This window comes from Triturus cristatus, chromosome 9, assembly GCF_964204655.1.
Source record: "Triturus cristatus chromosome 9, aTriCri1.1, whole genome shotgun sequence".
Classification (NCBI taxonomy): Eukaryota; Metazoa; Chordata; class Amphibia; order Caudata; family Salamandridae; genus Triturus; species Triturus cristatus.
The window spans coordinates 1210033483-1210055359 of NC_140592.1; the positions used below are offsets into that span (position 1 = coordinate 1210033483).

At 41.7% G+C, this 21877-nt stretch overlaps 1 protein-coding gene across 1 annotated transcript in view; it reads left to right on the top strand.

Annotated features, from left to right (window-relative positions):
* Nucleotides 1–21877, top strand: part of SPTB (spectrin beta, erythrocytic) — a 232153-nt gene that overhangs the window by 104793 nt on the left and 105483 nt on the right. Inside the window, exons 5-10 of the mRNA XM_085627228.1 lie at nucleotides 2784–2875; nucleotides 3963–4043; nucleotides 7006–7121; nucleotides 9580–9692; nucleotides 12852–13039; nucleotides 18274–18391. Of these exons, the coding sequence (XP_085483354.1) occupies nucleotides 2784–2875; nucleotides 3963–4043; nucleotides 7006–7121; nucleotides 9580–9692; nucleotides 12852–13039; nucleotides 18274–18391 (708 nt within the window). The remainder of the gene's footprint in view (nucleotides 1–2783; nucleotides 2876–3962; nucleotides 4044–7005; nucleotides 7122–9579; nucleotides 9693–12851; nucleotides 13040–18273; nucleotides 18392–21877) is intronic.

Below are 21877 nucleotides of genomic sequence, written 5' to 3' on the forward strand. Positions count from 1 at the left end.
GTATCACCCAAGCTCTGTTTCCACTCAAGATCATCTCCTGCCCACAACCAGCTCCCACCCATGATCTGCTTCTACGCATGAACAGCTACCACTGAGAATCAGCTCACCCCCCCAACCAACCCCCGAAGGGTAGCCCCATCTCAAAATCAGCTCCCACCCATGATCTGCTTCTACGCATATACAGCTCCCACTCAGAATCAGCTCACCACCCCCCCAACCAACCCCCAAAGGGTAGCCCTGTCTCAAAATTTGCTCCCACCCAAGGTAAGCTCCCACTCAAGATCCACTTCTGCCTAAAACCGACTTCCACTCTAGATCTGCTTCGCCTACGATCAGCTCCTGCCAAGCACAGTTCCTACCTTAGCTCAGGTCCCACGCTAGGTCGACTGACTGAAGGCATTTATAAAGCGCTCACTAGCTGACTGGGTGTCTAGGTGCGGCACATTTCAATTTCATGTATGTTTTCAGTGTAAGCCATGTTGAAATTGTAGGTGGACGGGGAGACATTTCTCAAGTCATATATGAAATGTGCTCCGGCTCCATCAGTCTTAAGATTCACTGTAGAAGGGAGTGAATTTGGTACATGTGGTCTAGCTGCAAAAGATGAACAGTGTTAGGTATGACAATGATGGCACTGGTGACAATCTTTGGCTTCCTATCATGGTTCAGTGAATAAATGCTTGAGAAAAACATATTGATGCTTGGGTATACTACATAAAAAGAAACTGTACAGTAAAGTGAAAATTGCCGTGCACATGAAACATACAATAAAAGCATCAGAAATGTGTGGATATAGGGGTATGCAAAAGTACTCTGCTGTAACAACTACCATACTTAGGGCCATATGTAGGTGGGCCATATGTAGGTGGGCTAATACCGGTCGGTAAATTTTCCGTTACCGACCGGTATTTAGCCCTTTGTGATGTAGAAGGCTGGATTTAAAGATTTGGTAATTTACCGATTCGTTATTTTAAGGAATTGGTAAATTACCGAATCCTTAAATCCTATGTAGGGAGCACTCAAGTGAGTGCATTTTTGGTTTAAGGATTCGTTATTTACCACCAACTACAAGTTGGTGGTAAAAACCGAATACCTTTCCAAAAGCAATTTTGTGCTTTGTTAAAAGTGCCATGTGGCAGACATACATGCCCTTAGGGCATGTATGTGCACCACATGTGCACACATGCACGATTCAGGGGTGCAACAGGGTGTCAATGTGACACCATGCCACCCTTGAATATGCTCCCCCTATTACCGATTCGGTATTTACCGAATCGGTAATAGTGAATGGCTTCCCATTCATACCTATGGGCCTCCAGGCCCATAGGAATGAATGGGAAGGTATTCCTTATTACCGATTCGGTAAATACAGAATCGGTATTAACGAATATTACCGAATCGGTAAAATGTACCGATTTTTTACCTACATTCTATTTACCGATTCTTAAATACCGAATCGGTAAAATTCGGTATTTAGGAATCGGTAAATAGAAATTACCTACATATGGCCCTTAGTCTTAGATTTGGGAACAGTGACAGAGACAGCCTAGACAATGGGAATGATCCCAATCTTTAGAAAAATCTAAATTGCAAAGAAATGTCATTGCTTTAAAAGGGTGTGAAAAGAGTTGGACTTTACAGATGGCATAGAGCACATAGAAAGCTTAATCTAGCCCCTATTTGTGTACTGTGAGTTTTTTTACTATACAAAATGGAGTAGAAACCATCTTGATACTCACAGAATCTGGAAGAAGTGTGAAAGTAAAAAAAAATGAATTTCAGGATGATGGGAAAGTTATTTATATAAAGAGATAGTAGCAAAGAAAACAAGTAAAAGAGTGAAATTTCACAAAAAAGAACAAGCATTGGCAAAGCCAATAGGACTGGCTTACATTTTCAGTCATAACCAAAGCATTGAACAATCAAGATACATTAAAAAAACTGCTTCTTTTTGTATGCTCTGTGTTTATGAGATAAAGAAATAAAGAATTTAATGTGTGATGATTTAGTTTACTTTTGAGTTTTAACATACTCCCTCGTCGATTGCACGGCAAGCGCTCTGTAGGAGTCGGAATGATACACCGAAAAGCCAATAGCATGAAGTGAAAGAGTAATGCTTCTTTGGGTGGAACCAACACCAACTCGATGTGTAATACATTGGTAATAAAAGGTCTTAAAGACAGCCATGCTATCAAGTCAGCCCTAAAAATAGCACAGACATCTAAAAAAAACTTTACTGATAATTATTGTAACGGGGAGTGAAGAGGTGTGATTATCAGTCTCAATGGAGAATAGAAAATGTATTGTTTGACTGGAGAAAACAGAATTTTTGGTTAAATAATTTGTGAAATCTTGCCAGTGAAAACCATGGATCTTTGTCTACAGTTGAAAATAATCATATTAGCAAAATTAAATGTTGTTAAAACAGTGAGGCCAGAAGGGACATATCCTAAGATATTCAGGGAAGATATTTGGAAACACCGCCGGCAAATCTGTTCTCTTGAGGCAGGTGGTGTGATCCTTGTTTGCTTATTTCTCTCATTGTAGATTTGCCACCTTCCCAATCAACTTTTGATATGGATGTAAATACATCTTGTATTGACAAAAGGTGTATTTCATGCAAGAGATGCCTAGTTTATGCTATCCATCCAACTTGTGTAGAGTTCTAAGACACTCATTTGTTCCCATTCCCTGCTGCTGCAACGTCTGTGATAATCAAAAGAGGCAAATTTCTCACAAATTTCTAAATTCACTTCTCTCCAACCTTTTTTGTAAATTTTTAGATACAAGACATTATTGTTCAGACACAAGAAGGTCATGAAACTCGCTCAGCTAAAGATGCATTGCTTCTCTGGTGTCAGATGAAAACTGCAGGGTAAGCTACCCATCAGCAAATTAGTATATTAGTATGTGGTGCTGTTTAAGATATATATTTTAATCACTTTCTTACAAATATATCACATGGGTTAGGCATAAGAGATCTTCTGCTGAGACTTGCATTACCTATTACATCATTATGTAAATGAAAGTCTAAATAACTAATTTAGTTGGTTCCATGGCTGACAAAACGTGGATAATATTCGGGGTTTTTTGTATTTTGGATTGTAACCATAAGGTCATTTACCCTGGTGGCTTAGTCATTAGTAACTGTAAATATGGTTCTCCATTATGCATTTTTGAAATTACTTTACTTGGCGGGTACTGTGTTTATTGAAAGTAGTTATAGGAATACTCCACTAAACAATATGATTGTCTACAACTTTGAGTAAAAATATATATATATATATATTTTTTAATGTTAGCCAATAGGTTGAGCGTAATTGAAGGGTTTTTAGCTCTTTACAAAGTTTTTTTGGATGCCTGAGTTAGGGGTTTTGCAGCTGCTTTGTGTGTTCACTCAATTGATAGTTAATGCTCTGAATCTTTAGAGACTGTTTATCTTTTTAGAAGGGACGGCTGAGTAAGTTGCACACAATTGTGATCTTTTTGATATTTTAAATGTAATGGCACTCTCTAGGATACCTTACCTCTTGATTGCACTGAATGGTGGTGTTTTATTTATTTGTTATGGATACAGCAATAAATTAACACAATGCACAATTACATTTAATCTCCATTATTCAAAGGGATTATCTCGTTTAGAAAATGAAGACTGATTGATTTGTGTGTGGCAAATCAAAGTAAAGTTTTATGGTTCTATAAACATTTTTGGGTTTAAGTGAAATGCTAAGCCACACATCATAGGGCATGCGTACCTATTATTTATTGATTATTTTAGTGTTTTTTCAAGTTTTACATTGCCTAAAATGGGTTGTATGCAGGGATGGTGACATTCCCATGAATTAAGGACTTTCAAACCGATACTGTACTTAAAATGATGTTGTTGTAATGCACATAGATGTGTGTGTGTCTATGTAGTATGCTCTCCTGTATACACTAATGTTCTTTTGACATTTTTATAGCTATCCACAAGTCAACGTTACCAACTTCACATCTTGCTGGAAGGATGGTCTCGCATTTAATGCACTGATACACAGACACAGGTAAGAAAAATCATATAAGTGCACCTAAATGTAAATCAAATGTAAACATGATCATTTTTGTACTGCAAACTTGGGCACTGTATTTTAAATGTCATTGTATCCCATTGTATTGCCTATTTACAGGCAAAAACTCAGCTCACTGCTTGTGTCCATTATTGGGAAATGTAGGAAGACACCAGGAGCACTAATAAGAGCTGCTTCAATAAAACAACTTTTGATTTTTTTAAATCAAACCCCTTTGACCACTTTCAGTCCTGAGAAATGTGGGAGTAATCGGACCGGGCTGAAAGGCTTCGGTTTAGTTGAATGAGTCCGAACACTTCCAGGGTAACAATATTTGGACCATGGGACCACCCAAGAGTAAGCTTCACTCAGGGTTTTGGGATTTCCACAATGAATATGTCTATGACAAATTTGCCTAAGATGCTTCTAAGTTGCGATTCTATACGTTTTTGTAAATTATCTGGTTAGATTTTACAAAAATATGCGTCAATGAATCCAGCAGAATTTAGCATACTGGTGCAGTCTTCTGGCCTGCAGCTGCATCGCATCAGAGCACATGGGGGCCTATTCTCAACAGCATTTTTGAATACATAAAGCAGTGTTCCTTTAGTAGCCTCTTACTTACTCTTACATACTAATACATGCCCCAAAACATATAGCATGGGAATAAAATGGGCATATTCAGGAAATATTCATACACAAATAGTACAAATATAAAAGACTGGGCCCTCTTAGCACTTTTAGTAGTAGAGAGCCAGATATTTTACTATGGTACGTAAGAATATTACAAGAGTGCTATTGTAGTACTATTTCCCTTATAAACACTTTTGTGAACCAGCACCAATGATTGTGTGTGCAAAGAGTTTGGTTTCTAAAACTTGAATGTCTTCCCCTTTTGGATTACTCATATTCAAATTCGAAACTCAAAGGTACTCAGAAATATTGTGCGGCACCCTTGGAGATGTGCCGGATCATGCACCAAAATTACTTGGTGTCAAAATAATTTGTACTGTAGTCATTGAATCCATCCTTTTCAAAGACAGCCTCACAGAAACTGCACATGAATGAGGGACAGAGGCAAACATACAACATAAGATGACCAGAGAACACCAGAACTGAATATAAAAAAAGTTCAGTGATTTTTTAACCTAGAGGATATGTGAGGAGAAAAGAGGACAAGAGGGAAGATAACACGCCCACATTACGAGTGGCCTGGTGTTTGGGCTGATAATTATCTGAGCCTATAAATTCCAACACTGATAGGTTGGAATTTATCTGATTCAATAAATAACTCACCATTAGGAGTCTGTCGTTGAAAAAGAGGAATTACATGCAGATTTTGGTTCCTGACGCCCCAAAATATGCATTTACAGATAGTGATTAGGCATTTTTCAATCTCTAAATTTCAGCAGGTTTGAACAGCCAAAGATTACCACACATCACTGTTAACTGGGCCTCTTGTAATGAGGGGATCAAGATTTGATACATTTATGGACTTAGAATTATGTGGCTCATTGCTACCCCTAAAAGGAATCGGAAAGGTCTCTTAGAATGAAATAGTTTAGTTTTGCTTAAAAAAGGCTAGGCAGGTCTCAAATCCATGAGTATGCCTGACTTATTAAAAGCATGATGTCACTAGTGGAGGAGTGTGGCTCAATGGTTAGAGCGGCAGACCCTGAAGCAGAGTTCTGGCCAGGGACCAGGGTTCGATTCCCGCCTCGGCGGGCCTTTGGCTCAATTTCCTCGCACCTGTCTATTCTCGCCTCGGTGCCTATTCTAATCACGGGCCCCACGCTGCAACTCTGGGCAATAGCTTGCTTAGCCTCCACACCGGCCCCAACAGCGCTAAGGATGCCTGGCTTCACCCTGGGGGTGCCCAGGAGTGGACACTTCACAGGGAAAGCCAGGAGGGGTTCCACAGCGGTATGAGTATCAGCGCCAGGAAAACGCAAAGGCGACACCGCAAGGTGTCCGTCTGGTGAAAGTGCGCTCTATAAGTACCTTGACATACCTTGACTAGTGGGGACAATGATCCCTGGTGACCTTAAATTCACCAGGGATCATTGTCCCCACTGATGACATCACGTTTTTAATAAATCAGGCATACTCATGGATTAAAATTTGATTTGAGACTTGCCTAGCTTTTTTTAAGTCACTAATCACTACATCGACAACCATGTTTCCTCAATCTACACAAAAGGCCCTTAACTTGTGCTTCACATCATGGCTTTGGAAAAAGATCTCCGATAAAGAGGCCCCTTGACGGTGTCCGTCAGGCATTGCAGCGCCAGCCCAACGAGGAGCAAGCCCGATGATGAAGTATGACATCTGCAAGGATATGTGAGGGCGCCATTTTAAAAAAGGAACCACTCCCCTTGTAATGGCTCATTTTCTCTGACCTACTCCTTTTTGTCCTTTGTCCCCTTTAGGAACAGCATACCTTTTTCTTTTGAGCATTGAAAACATTGGCCACATAAATTCCTCAAGTTGTAAAATCCGCCTTCCACCTCTCGAATATTCAAGAGCTGAGATAGTGCCCACCTGCTACTCATTGGTCTTCTACACACTACATGGGGGTGGGAGGTGGAAACTGAGAACTAAAAGGGTCCATTCTCAGGATTTCTCACAATTTGCAAGTATATAATTTCACAGCGGCAGTGCTCCCCTTTCAGCTGCCATTGTGCCAGTGCCATACCACATCCGGACCCAAATCTGAACATACGCATGAAATGCGCTTTTTGGAATTCACATTTTGAGATGCAGCTACACAAGTTTCCCATATTTTTGTGCATTTGCTTAAATGTGCTTTGTGGTAGGGAGGTGCATGTGCACAAGATCAAATCTCCTCTGAAATTGTCTCAGAATGCCCTATTGGGTGATCAATTTATTACAACTGTATTGTACTACATCCTTGGTTCACATAGTTAAAACTTTTTTCATAAACCCTTGTCATTTTCAGACCAGATCTGATAGATTTTGAGAAGCTGAAGAAATCGAACGCCCGGCACAACCTGGAGAATGCTTTCAATGTGGCAGAGAGACAGCTTGGCATCACCCAACTTCTTGACCCTGAAGGTGAGTTACTTAACTACAGGAAATTCACCAGGGGCTCCATTATTGGTCCTGATAATACCGGTGGTAATTCCGGAACTGGTTTTACAGATACCTTGGATATTAGTAGTACTAGGTGCAGTACTTGATTTGTATAAGAAGGAGTACCAGTGCCCAAAGATCTCCTTAGAAGCTTGGGTCAATGCTATTAAATGTCAGCGTGCCAAACACTAAGGCTACGAAGTCTTGAATCTACCTTATACCTCTTTAATCCACTCTCAGACACTCCCTGCCCCTTTATCTCACTCTTGTAGGTTCCTGCATTCATAATTTGTGAGAGTTTTTACATTTTTCTCTTCCTCCTTCTTTCCCCTGTATGTGTTTTTTCTTCTCTTGCTCTTGTTAAATGTCTGATGATGAAGAATAAGTGCCACTGGGATCCACCACCAACCACCGGCTCAAATTAAGCACTGACTATGTTTGGTATTGCCAAAGGATTGCAACTTATTTATCTATAAGCTCCTATGTAATAGGGCAGGGACTGGAGCTCGTGCACCCGTTTCCACCTGTAGTTCCAGGCCCTTCTCTTGATTCAAAATTCCCCAGGTTTAATTTGGAGGATTTGTCCCTGGGAAACAAGACAATATTGTAAACATGTGGTAATTTCATTTTAGGTTGAACCTCATGTTTCTGCCTTAAACACTGTTAAAAGGCAATTACAATGAGGATCAGTCTTCTGAAGAATACATTCATCCACCCATACCCATCGATCCACCAACTGATCCTTTTCATCTGTTTATTCACTCATCAATTATTGGACCACACACCCACATCTTCTGGATTTCAACCATCCTCGTTTTGTGGACGTATGCCTGTCTTTGCTTGAGTATGTACTGTATGTGTGCCTCTGTGTGTTTTATTTGCTCATGCATGTTTGAAAGGATCTCCTGCTTTTTCTGGGCTTTTGTATTAGATCACCTAAATCATTGTAGTTCCAGATCCGAGACCTTTTTCTATATGTGACAGTAGCCAACCGCCAACACACCAAATGGAAGAGAAATGGACAACACACAGAAGAACAGGCCATATCATTGGCTAAGCCTAACAAAGAAAATACAATGATGCTACAATGACAACAAGGACATCGTTTAACGAATTGAAATCATGGAGAATCGTGTTAATTGAAAATCAAAATGAAAACTTTCAGTAAATCCCAAAGGGAATATGAGATATGAAATCATGAATTGTTGTATTTTGTAAGGTGCCTCAGATTAAGTCAACAATTTGTATAGTAACATCATCACTGATCGAAAGGGAGTTGAATGTTTGAGAGCACTCATGGTGCTGGGACTCCAGTCATCTTGTTTTCCCTAAGTTGTTGATATGAGTCATCTTTATTTGTGGTCAGGAGCATGCCCAGATTGGTGGTCGTGCAGGGGATGGTTGTTGTTGATGTGTTCTTGAAATTGTGAACTGACAGTTTTTTCATTGATCTTTTTTACGAACGGTAGATGTGTGATGGGCCAGTAGTTGGTGAAGTCATCAGTCTAGTGTAGGATTCTTTAGGAGTGGGAGGATCTGGCCTGTCTTGAGAGCTTCTAGGAAGATGCCTTTAGTGAACATGACATTGACAATGGTGAGTGAGAAGGCTTCTCTGGAAAGGGCATTGATGAAGACTAAGGGTAAGACATCATTTTTATCGGAGAACACTTAAAAGATGTTGAATATCCCAATTACACTTTCCAAAACTCAGCTGAAAATCGAAGATGTCACCATCCTCCTTGAGCTAAACTATCCATCGTTCAAAGGGAACTGCAATCTAACCCCCACAAAAGTAAAATAAACTTCCCTTTGATAATTCATCATCAGTCTTCATGCTCCCCATCTGTGAACTCACTTCACGTTTTAGCACATTTACCAGCTCTTTCAGTATTATCAGGGTATGTGCTTCAGTATTACCACCTTTTGTAATGTTTCATTAGTCATGGCCAGTGGTTATGCCTTGATCTGGTGGACAGCCACCCACATTAGTTAATTAAATATATATTACAGAGTTTATGTTTAAGGGTGGGGAGGAGGTGAGGCAAGGCTCACACTCTTTGGAAAGAAGGTGAGCAACCACACAGTTGCAAATTGATAGTTATTCAGAAACTTTCCCAGTGTTTTTTCATATCCAATTTGCTCATCTACACTTGATGCCATAAACGTCTGGCATGAGTGTGCAAACTAAGTGTAAACAGAGATAGAGTAGTACTCCTGGAAATATATTGACTTTTGAGAAATAATCCTAGGGATCTTATAAAACCCAAGAATGTGACAAATGTTCTTAAATTGAAGGAGCATGTGCACAATTAGGAGATGAAGGGCTTTTGAAAATAGGCATGTGAATCCCCACTGTGAGACTTAATGGACAGTCATTTCTATTCATCAAAATGTGTCTCTGTCCCTTTAGCACTTTGTCTAAATAAACTTTATTTTACAGATGTATTCACTGAAAATCCAGATGAGAAGTCCATCATCACCTATGTAGTGGCGTTCTACCATTATTTCTCCAAGATGAAGGCCCTGGCTGTGGAAGGCAAGCGAGTTGGCAAGGTAAGGCAGACATTACTTGGTTTATGATTTTCCTGTTCGTTATTGGAGGTGGGCTCTTAAACAACCATGCGTCCTTTCGGTCAGTGACCCAGCATTTAGGTTCTCCAGACACTTTTACCTTAATTTGTAATGTACCACTGTTGACACTACAAATCCAGTAACTCTATTGGTACCCAAGTGTAATTTGCATTACATTAATTCCAAATTACTCTTATTTTACCATATTTTTAAGCTTTTAGACATTGCCATCAAAGAGAAAGCTCCTGGTACCTGTGTATCTTATGTTTACTTCTTAACGTTCTAGTTTGAACCAGAATAGGAGATTACAGCGATTTTACGAAGAACCTGAGCAATACCTACAGCAGCCTTATGGTACAAGGTTTGGCATAAAGTGATTTACAGTAGAGATATTTAGGCCAATACGTATTTAGAATGTCTCTGCCTGTGAATTATAACCCACATCGGCCCCACCAACCTCCCAGAAGGACAGCAAAATGAAGAAATACATTGATTTTTCTATTGGGTTAATAATTCAGGTTGTGGCAGTGCTAACTGAATATCGTGCAAAATTGGCTAGATGACATGATTAAAAGGGATTTCAGACTCTCTGCCAAAGGACCCAAGCTCCTACTCACTGATGACATGCAAGAAGCCCAAAACCAGTCCAAAAACAAAAGGAGCCTAAAAGCGGTCTGTGGTTCCCTTTGCTCTTATACAGAGGGGACAAAGCCTGGTAGTATGGGCTGTACTGCTTCTACTGCTGCAGGAACAAGGTTGATTTACATAAGATTGCCTCCTTTCTAGAATGGTACAGTGAGCAACAAGGAGGGACAGTAATGGGGTCTATTTAAATTAAGAGTCGCTGAAATTAATTCAATTCTGATACTACTATCACTGCCTAAAAACCAGCCTGGGAGGAGGTGGCAGCGGGAGGCTGTGGAGCCAGAGATGAAAAGGGGGGGAAGACAACCAGCAGTAGGAATATACGTGAAGACTGGGAATGGGGCCCGCGGCAGCCGGGAATCCAAAATAAGGACAAATGCAGCATAACCATCCAAGGTCATCCAAGGTCAGGGATCCTCTGGATCCTCTGGATGCTCTAGAAAACCAAACAGGTTGCTAGACTTCTGGGGCTCCCTACTAGTGCAGACGGCTTGTCTCCCCTTAGGTGAGGTGGTTAGGGGTCCCCACTGGACCCACCATGGGGAGCAGTGGCACATGCTTATTGGGGGAAAACAATGGCCTCTGGATTTCTCAGCTGAAATGGTGCAGTTTGTCCCATTGCCATCTCAGGGAGGTCCTGTTCTTTATAGGACTTCAGTGTTACGTATGTACTGGTAGCACAAGGTACAGTACCCGGCTCCTAGAGGAACACTCTCGATGGATCACTTGATGCGAAGGACTAGAGAGACACTGGCACTCTGGCTCTAGCAACACAGCTGTTCCCAGCATTACTGTCAGTGGTGACGATCAGTACCTGGAGAAGGTGAGATCCTCAACCACAACTGTCGGGATCCCCTTGGGAGCTCCCAAAACATGAAAGCATGGGCTCAATGCCAAGAAACCTGGCACTAATCAGTTTATTATGTTAGACTGTGCATTGGCCTCATGTACACATCAAGACAAGGTCTCCAGGTGTAGAGATAGTGCCTTCCTCAAGGCCAAGGCACTCCCATTTGTCCCCCCAAATCTTCTGATTCAAAGCATCGAGAACTGCACAAAGCAGCAAAAACACTGTCCACAGACTTCATTAGTGACTTCTGGGTTAAACATCTATAGTAAAAGACTGATTGATCACCCTTATCCAAAACTAATGAATATGCATGTGAGTACCATTCAGTTCCATGGTATTGAAATATAGCTCATGAATAATATCTTTGGAGATCTTAAATTTCTAACTTAAATCACCCCTCCAGGACTTAAGAATTGTCAGTGCCTTGTTAAGGGATTAATTTATCTGGTTGAAAATGTGGACCTCCAAGCTTGGCTTTCCGAAGGAAGTGTATAGTGATAAACAAAACCTTCTTTCTTAAGGTCGTAATGAGTGATATGATCTGTTAATATGGGTTTTTTTTTTTCGCTGACATCATCTTATTTCAGCGTATTTCAGGTTCTGCCATCTAAATTAAGACATTTTGCATGTGCGCCACACATTCCTGCACACATATTGGGCATTTCAGATCTGTTGGTGCACCTTATCCCACCTTCAGCCTGCTTTGATTACCCATTTAAGTGCAAGTTAGGTGTTCCCATAATAATATCACGTGCACTTCTAAATTCTTGCACAGGGTTCTAACATATGCTACTTAGTGAGTGTCCATAAAATTTGCATTAGATGTCCCCTGCTACCCTGCCGACACTTCCCTTTTTAGGCCTCGCCTGACCCAGCGCATGCGCTGGTCTGGCGAGACTTTTTGAGAGGGCTCCAAAAAGTGCTACCAGGCCAGCGTAGAGCTACAGTGCATGTGCGCGGGCGCGCGCGCCGCTTTGATGTTTGATCGCGATCACTTTCACGGCCGCACGGCTGCTTGACATAGCCAATAGGTCTCGCTTTTGGGACCGTATAAGTATTTAGTTATGCAACTGTTGCATGGCTAAACACTTATAAGGTCCCAAAGGCGAGACCTATTGGCTATGCCAATGCTTGTTAATAGTTATGGCCCTTTTAACTCACAGTCCATTCACACTTATCACCTGGTTATGAGCCTGTTTCAAAATATTTGCATACATTTTCTACAAGTAACTTAGAAAATTATTGGGTTAGCTCCTGCACAGCATTGAATTTCATTTAAGTTATGCATGCATAATTTACTAAGATGTAGGTTACACTTAACCCAGAAAAAAGCTTTGTACATCTAGCCCCATGGTGACTGTCCTTGAATATAAGACCACATAGTTTCATATTCGGGGCAGTTGTACTAATCTTCATCCCTAATAGATTAATTACTGTATTACTGTTTGAGTAAAATCAGTGCATCTTTAGCAATGCCCAATGTCCTATGCCTGTGTAAAATAGACCTAAACAATCATTAAAAAAATATATGATGGCACATTTGGAAGTGAACTACTGAAGCAGTAGTCCTAAAGAGTGAATTTGGGGTGATATGCAGGTAGATGGTATGATTATGCGTCAGATAACAACATACTGTATCACTGAAGGTTTTGGATCATGCCATCGAGACAGAGAAGATGATTGACAAGTACGAAAGGCTGGCATCAGATTTGCTGAAGTGGATTGAAAAAACCATTGTCGTCCTCCAAAGTCGGAAATTTGCTAACTCGTTGACTGGGGTACAACAGCAGCTCCAATCATTCAGCACGTACCGAACTGTGGAAAAACCTCCTAAGTAAGTAGCATATTGGAAACATCTGGGTGCAGGAACCATTGTGGGGTTCATGTTAGAAATTACTCAATTAAGAAAAACCATTCCCTTTATCAATGGAAGTAGTCTGTTCTGCTCCTTGCCTTTTATGTACCACAAACAAGGATATATTAATTATCATTGGGGTCAGGGTAGCAGATGTGACATCCCACAGCATATTACCCCAATGACGTCACAGAGCTGACACCTAACCACATTCTTAGATTCTCAGTTGCCTCCTTTTTGCTTGTGAGAGGTAGGAAGTGCAATTAGTAGGAACTTCTCTTTACTTTTTGTTTCTGCAACTACCTTTATGACTTCAGAGACCAGAGTAGTAGCTACTGGCCCTCACTCGCTCTAGTAATCCTCCATACATTTGGTAGATGGGGACTTGCTACAGTGGCAGAGACACAAGGGGCAGACCATTCACAGGTAGAGTTATGTTATGTTATTTCGGATTTATAAGGCGCACAGCTACCCAAGGATTTCCCGGCACCGCCTGAGGGGACCAAAGAGAGAGAAAGAAAGAAAGAAGAAGCTTATTGATTGAAAGCCAAGTTTTCAGTGACTTACGACAGTGGACAAAAGTGATCTCTTTCCTTAATAGCAGAGGAAGGGAGTTCCACAGGGTGGGGCCCAGGCGAGAAAAGGATCTGCCACCCATACGTGACAATCTGTGCCTAGGAACCGTGAATTTCATTTGAGTGGATGAGCGGAGAGAGAACGTGACGGGACATATTGGTGGACAATAGTGTTTAAGTATTCCGGGGTCTTGCTAGTTTTAATCTTGAACATATAGGTTAGAGTTTTAAATTTGATGCAGTTTTCAACCTTAAGCCAGTGAAGTTCACGTAAAGAGCTTGAAATAGAGTCAGTTTTCGGAATTTGGCAAAGTAGGCGGGCTGCAGCATTTTGTACAACCAGCAACTTATGTATCACATCCTTATTGGCTCCTAAAAAGAGGATGTTGCCATAGTCCAAGCGTGAGATGACAAGAGCCTGGACTACAGTTCTTTGAGTAGAAACTGGCATCATCCACAGAATTTTCCTGAGCCATCTAAGGATGCAAAAACAGGTTGCGGCCACCTTTACCGCCTGGTGTTTCATAGAAAGCTGATCATCCATAATGAAACCTAGATTACGGGCTTGGTGGGTGAGCTGGGGAAGGGCACCCAGTTCAGATGGCCAGTGTTGGGGACCCCAAAGCTCTTTATTTTTCCCCAGTATCAACACCTCGGTCTTCTCCCCGTTAAGTTTTAGTGAGTTGGCTTGCATCCACCATGCAATTTTACGTAACCCTGTTTGAAGGGATCATGGTTTGGACGCTCCTTCAACAGAGAGGGAGAAAATTATTTGGGTGTCGTCAGCGTAAGAAAAGATCGACAACCCTGCCTCAGCGGCAATGTCTGCCAGAGGTTTCACATAAATATTAAATAATAAAGGGCTAAGGATAGAGCCCTGTCATACCCCGTAGGGGGATGTGTGGGTTTTGGAAGTTGCGGCTGAGGAGAAGACCTGATACGTACGATCCTCCAAAAAATCCGCCAGCCATTTCAAGGCAGGCCCAACCACGCCAATGGATCGTAAGGCTTGTAATAGCACAGTGTGAGATACCGTGTCAAAAGCGGCACTCAAATCTAATAGTATGAGTGCCACAGTGTCACCTGCATCTAAACAACTGCGCAACTTCTCAGTGACTCCCAGAAGTGTGGTTTCTGTTGAAAGGCCTTTCCGAAAGCCTGATTGAGAGGGATGTAAGAGCCCTTGGGACTCAACGTACTGAGTTAATTGCAAGTTCACATGTTTTTCTAACATTTTAGAAAAAATTGGAAGCAAGGAAATGGGGCGAAATTTAGACAGCTGTGTCGGATCAGCATTTGCTGTCTTGAAAAGAGGAAGAATCATGGCATTTTTCCACTCAGGTGGAATCACGGCTTCCTGCAAGGATGCATTCAGCAGCTCCATGATAAACCTCATGGCAGGGAGCTCAATTTTCTGTAACACAGCAACAGAAAGCAGGTCTAAAGGAGAGCCAGACTTTAGGCTCCCTAAAATCTGACTAAAAGAAATGATATCTAGTGGAAGCCAATGCTCTAATTTACTAAAACAAGTCTCCTGTTGAACCTCCAACTGAAAATCAGTATTAGATAGAGGGGGAGCAGTTGAAATTAGCTGTGTGGTAGTAATGTTTGTAGTATTTAATGCTGAGTACATTTTCTCTACTTTATTTTTAAAAAACAATGCAATGTACTCACATTGCGATTCCATGAGAATCGGAGGGGGAGCTTGATTTGCTGCGCAGGAAAGTTCCTTCACCAATTTAAATAGAGTTTTGGGACAGTTTTGGGCATTAGTGATGGTGGAACTCACGTAATCCGCCCGAGCAGTCTTGCAAAGAGAATGATATTCTCTAATTGCTTGTTTGTAATCAATTTTTGACTCAGACGCATAGTCCTTTCTCCAGCGCCTTTCCAGCGCTTTACATTTGCTTTTTTCTATTTTTAGACTTTGTGAAAACCAAGGGGCAGAGGGCGGTGATTTTTCACCTTCTGAGTGAAAGGAGGAGGCAAGTATCAACAGGGTTAGAGATCCAGTTATTAATCGTCTCCAGGTCTGTCATGGAGACTAGGTTAATGGTAGGGGCATTGTTAGTTAAAACATTATTGAAAAGTTTCATATCTAGGTTCCCCCAGTTTCTTGAGTTGAGCTTATTGCCTAAGACGGGAACAAATGAATTGTTCAAAGGCTAACGTGACCCTAAAGCCAACCAAAAAGTGATCTGACCAAAGGACAGGGAGAGCAGGAGAGCAGCATACATTAAGAAGGGTCGAAAAAATAGGATCCAATAGATGTCCTGCCACATGGGTGGGGCCATTATTTTGAAGCAAAATGGTCATGGCTGCCAAATCAGTAATTAAGGTGGTGCTAACAGAGCAAGTAGGCTCATCGAAGTGAAGATTCAAATCCCCCACAATCGTAAAGTTAGCTGCTCCGAGCAGATGAGGAGCGATCGGGTCAGGAAAAGAAGCAGCCCAAGGGCCAGCCAGCTGGGGGGGGGCGGTAGAGTAACATTCCTGAGAGGGTGAACTGGGGGGTCAGGGCTAGTTGGAAAAGCATAGCCTCGCATCCCTTGAAGGTTAATTTAACAAATTTACATGTGTACCGATTGTTAAAAATAATTGCGAGACCGCCACCCGTTCTTTCTTCACGGTCTCTTCTTACAATGGGGTAACCAGCTGGCAGCGCAGCCGCTACATCAGGGCCAGAGCTCCAGTGAAGTCAGGTCTCAGTTAAGAAGATGGCGTCCGGGCGCGCACTGGTCAAAAGATCAAATATGTCAGCTCTGTGTTTAGGAAGCGAGTCAGAGTTTATGTTAAAAAACGTAAAATCTGAGTTAGTAATTTTGGGGTTTCTGAGATCCTGTGCTTTGTTGTAGTGCAGGGGATTATCAAAAACATTTTGGGTTTTTTGGGACTGAGGGTCCAGTATAAACCCACACTTATCGCAACTATGCAGCGTAGTCTCGGTAATAGCAGGGTGCAATTGCAAGCAATCAACGCGTTGGCAGCTACGGAGCTCCAAAAGTTGTTTAGAGGAGTAATTAATCTGAATTTCCTGAATTTGAGCAGGGGTTGTGGCCCCTGGTCCCGGTTGGGCGCGGACGGGCGCAGACGGGTTTACCTTAGGCGCACCTTCGGCGCGCCATCGGCACACCCGCTGCGCGTCCGATCCGTGGCCATTAATTAGAGATTATGGCCGGACGGCGTGCAGCGACTGGAGCACTGACCGCAAGTAGCGCGTGGCCGAACCAAAATGGCCGCCAGGGACCAAGCGAGTCCCGTTAAAAAACTAAAGGAGTATAACATACTCCGAAATACAAAGCAGAAAAGAAGCAGCAAAACTCAGTTTAAAATGCCCTCCAAACAGTCCTTAAAGAAATTCCCGCAGAACACAATTTAAAATATAGTGCAATTTAAAATAGGAACCTCACAGGCGCTGCACGTCCGATCCCAGGACGTTAAGTAGGGATTATGGCCGGACGGCGTGCAGCGACTGGAGCGCTGACCGCAAGCAGCGCGTGGGCGAACCAAAATGGCCAGCAGGGACCAAGCGAGTCCTGTTAAAAAACTAAAGGAGTATAACACACTCCGAAATACAAAGCAGAAAAGTTGCAGCAATACTCAGTTTAAAATGCCCCCCAAACAGTTCTCAAGGAAATTCCCACAGAACGCAATTTAAAATATAGTGCAATTTAAAATAGGAACCTCACGGGAGGTGCACGTCCCATCCCAGCCCGTTAAGTAGGGATTATGGCCGGACGGCGTGCAGCGACTGGAGCGCTGACCGCAAGCAGCGCGTGGCCGAACCAAAATGGCCGTCAGGGACCAAGCGAGTCACGTTAAAAAACTAAAGGAGTATAACACACTCTGAAATACAAAGCAGAAAAGTATACACAGGATGTCATGGAACTTATTTCTTGATGAGCAACATTATCCAGTGCAGTGTAGATTAGAGGTAGGTTCCCATGACTGGACGTAAATTGTGTAAAGCCATGGTGACGCCTAGTTTGCCCAAGGGTCTAACTGATGACCTGTTACCACGGTACCCTTTGTAGAATCAAGATTATCATTTAAGGATACTTATGGGTCGTCCACAGGGCCCTGTTGTTTATCTCAGCCACACGCTCCTGTCCCTTATTACGTGCAGATAAACCATCTCCTGATTCTCTAGGCCTTAAGAGAACATAGTTATAGGCACTGTTGAACACAAATGAGGGCATCTTAATTTAAGGGATGCACCACTCATGCTCCACGCAATGGCGCCCATGCCTGTCTTTTACCTGATTCCATGTGATTTTGCAATTATTAAATTTTTTATACTTATTGTATTAGTTGATTCGTTTTATCCATTTCCTGTAATCTTATCCTGGTCAACGCCTTATGATGTCACTTCCTATGAAGCTACAGAAACAAAGCTTATACGGTGATACTTTCGGTAATGTTATTAGGAGGCCAATGACTGTGTGATGTCACTTCTGCTTCCTTTAGTAAGTCTACAACTACCCAGCAAACGGTTTCTGAAGCATCAGAGTGGATCCTTCTTTCCTATGTAGCTTTTCAGCTAAATCAAAAACTATATAAAATATGTATATAATGTTGCAAATCAAACATGTACCACACATTAGAAATAATAATTCGATCATATCTGCTATTTTACAGGTTTCAGGAAAAGGGAAATCTTGAAGTTTTGTTATTCTCAATTCAGTCCAGAATGAGAGCCAACAACCAGAAGGTGTATACGCCTAATGATGGGAAGCTTGTATCCGATGTCAACAGGGTAAATATATGGACATGTATTTATCTTTTTAGCTTGTATATTCATTTAAATATGGAGAATTGTTTGTTTTTATCTGTGCATTCCACTAAAACTCATAATAGCATCTGAATTGGGGAGAGGATGTAGCCTTACGGCTAGAGGCTGGGGAACCCGGTTGGAGTCTCGGCAATGGCGCTCAACATCCTGTGATTCTGGGCAAATCACTTAGGGCCATATGTAGGTCGCCTAACATTTACCGATTCATAAATACCGAATTTTACCGATTCGGTATTTACGAATCGGTAAATGATATGTAGGTAATCTATCGGTAATATTTACCGATTCGGAATGGGTCGGTAATTTAGAATCGGTATTTACCGATTCGGTAATGATGCATACCTTCCCATTGATTCCTATGGGACCGAATCGGTAATGGGGGGAGCACAATCAAGGGTGGCAGGGTGTCACAGTGACACCCTGTTGCACCCCTGATTCCTGCATGTGTGCACATGTGGCGCACATACATGCCCTAAGGGCATGTATGTCTGCCACATGGCACTCTTACTCCAGCAAAATATTGCTTTTTGCAATGTATTCGGTATTTAGCACCAACATATATTTGGTGCTAAATACCGAATTTTGTTCCCTACACATCACTCATTTGAGTGTCACCTACATATCATTTCAGGATTCGGTATTTACCGAATCGGTAAAATTACTGATTCGGTAATTTTACTGATTCGGTAAATTACCGAATCCTGAAATGTGCCCCCTACATAACAAAAGCCTAAATACCGGTCGGTAACGGGATTTTTACCGAAAATCGGCCGTTACCGACCGGTATTAGGCTTCCTACATATGGCCCATTATCTCTCCGTCCCTAACAAAAAAGAATGTGTCCATCTGTAACGAAACTGGTGCTCATGTAAAGCGCTCTGATACCCGATATCTCGGGTCTAGTTTGCGCTATATAAAACTCGTAAGAAAAAAAACAAACATAAAATTATAATCCTTCCTCTCATACATAACAATCAGCTATGTTTTTATAACATTTTAGCTCATTTGGAACAAATTACAACCGTTTTAGAAAGGCTTGAGGGCAGATGTTTGTAATTATTTATTCATATATCATATTGTATCACATATTTTCTGTGGTCATAATCATTGAATTAATTTGATTATCATTACATTTAGTAATTATCCCTCTAATTTTCATTCTAATCCTTAACCTGAAGTCAGACTTTGCAAATGTCTTCTTTTGATTACCATTCTAGCCCTGATCATCACCATGAAGTCCAATGCTATACATTCCCCCTTTGATTGACATTAATCCCTATTCATCACCAGTAGTTACATTTTTGTAAAGTTCTTTCTTTTGATGGACCTAATTATTACCTAAAGTTAGCTTCTCCTTGTGGTTGACATTCTAGTCTCATCTGTTACTACAAGTTAAAATATCCCCTTTAGTTGGCGTTCTAGTTTCCCAGTGCAGACCTATTGACACATTCAAGGAGGAGCACCTGTACTCTTTTCATAATTTTTGGTCTATGCCATAGGCTGTTTTACCCTTTGTCTGGCTCGAGGTTTGAAGTTAAAATATCCCCTTTAGTTGGCGTTCTAGTTTCCCAGTGCAGACCTATTGACACATTCAAGGAGGAGCACCTGTACTCTTTTCATAATTTTTAGTCTATGCCATAGGCTGTTTTACCCTTTGTCTGGCTCGAGGTTTGAAATTTGTGGAAATTAAATAGTTTACAGGTATTTTATTTTCCTAATTTCACCCTACACGACTCTTACAGGGCACCCCATTATATGGCAAGAAGGGAGCTTCCAACCACTAACTTTATAGCTTGCTAACTCAGTGATGTAGTGATAAATGTACACAGCAATCAGCCCTTTACATCTTCATTGTAAATGCAGAATATCCAAAAATCTGAACCATGAAGTCACAAAAAGACCCATTCTTGGTACTACCTCTGGGCATCCATGTCCTTCAGAAGTGCCTGTCGCAGTTGGGTCAAACCTCCTCTGCCAGCCAATCTTGTATTTTCCGATGTGGTCACTTGTCGCAGTCAGGTCTTGTCTCTGTTGTGCCTTCCTATATTGTCATGTGCCCCATTTGGAAGGGCTTACTACAGCAGCTGTGGCTTGCTCTTATGCCCTCCAACGCCGTTGGGCCCTGCAGTTGGCAGACTCTGAATAGTCGAAGCTTGATTCCAGATGCTTACTTCCTTTGGTCATAACATCCATGTGAGGCATTATTTTGACTTAAGGTATTTGTTATTTTGAAACATAGGTTGATATTTAGCTTCCCAGCATATGGGTTGAAATTACTGCCTATTTATCTTGTTCTACCTTTTCCAGGTTAGGAATACTACAGCATATAATAGGAGGTCGGAGCAGAAGTTGGGTGCATTCTGGATTCGTCAGTGGTCCGGTCTTTCAAAGAGCTTGATCTGCTTGTTAGCTTTTTTTCTGAAATTCAATTTTCTCACTAAATGTATTGACATTTTTTTAGACTTCAATCCTGGTTCAATCTGGATTTGAGAGAGAAAATAGGAAGTGGCAGACCGAACAAAACCTCCAGTGTTTCCAAGCAATCTAGCTTTTGGCATATGAAGTCAAAGACTTGTACGTTTTAAATAGCACATGGTCCTAGTTTCAGTACACGGAGGAAAAGGCCCACCTGAATTGTGGCAGGAGACCTGATGGGCAACATTCCTTTTATGAAGAAAAATATTAGGAGCAGGGGCGGGAGACTTGGGCTATCCAGTGAAAGCGTGACAGCCTCAAATCAGCTCAGCAGTTGCTTGTGGACACATAGGTTAGGACATAACTTGTATTATGTGTGGGCACTAGTACAGAGGATGTTGAACATGTTGAAATAACCCCAGCTTAGTTTGATGTTGACCCCCTGTAGACATTGATGTAGAAATGGATTTGATTTTTCTAGCTAAGAAGTTTAAGTTCCAAGTCCGAGATGAACAATTCCAACTCTGAGAAGATATATTTTCGCAATTGTACTTCAAAGATAGGATCATCTCACATTTCTTTTTAAAGTTTGTCTGACTCGAGACAGTACTGTATGACATTTGCTAATCTTCTCCGAGATCTCAATGCTGGTACATCCAATGATCTCAGCCAGCTGCTGGAAGTCAGACTACATCATCAAAGCAACAAAGTTTTGAACTTGTGCTGTCCTCAAGCAAGCGCTAGTTGGTGCAAAAGGTTGACCCACTATATCTCCTGCCGAGAGACAAGATCTTATGTATTCAAGATTTGGGGAACTGCAGAAAAGAGGCTCACAGATGATCTGATCTGTTGCTGTCTACTGAACTCGGCAACAAAAAGGGACTGGTAAACAGATCAATGGTGATCACTTCCTCCAAGTGATGGCAAACAAGCAGACAAACTGAGCCAATGACTTTCGATAATTTGCCTTGGGCTGAGAAACCCCAGTCCACACAAACTGGAGATGAACTTGTCTCATTCTGGAATTTCCTAGCT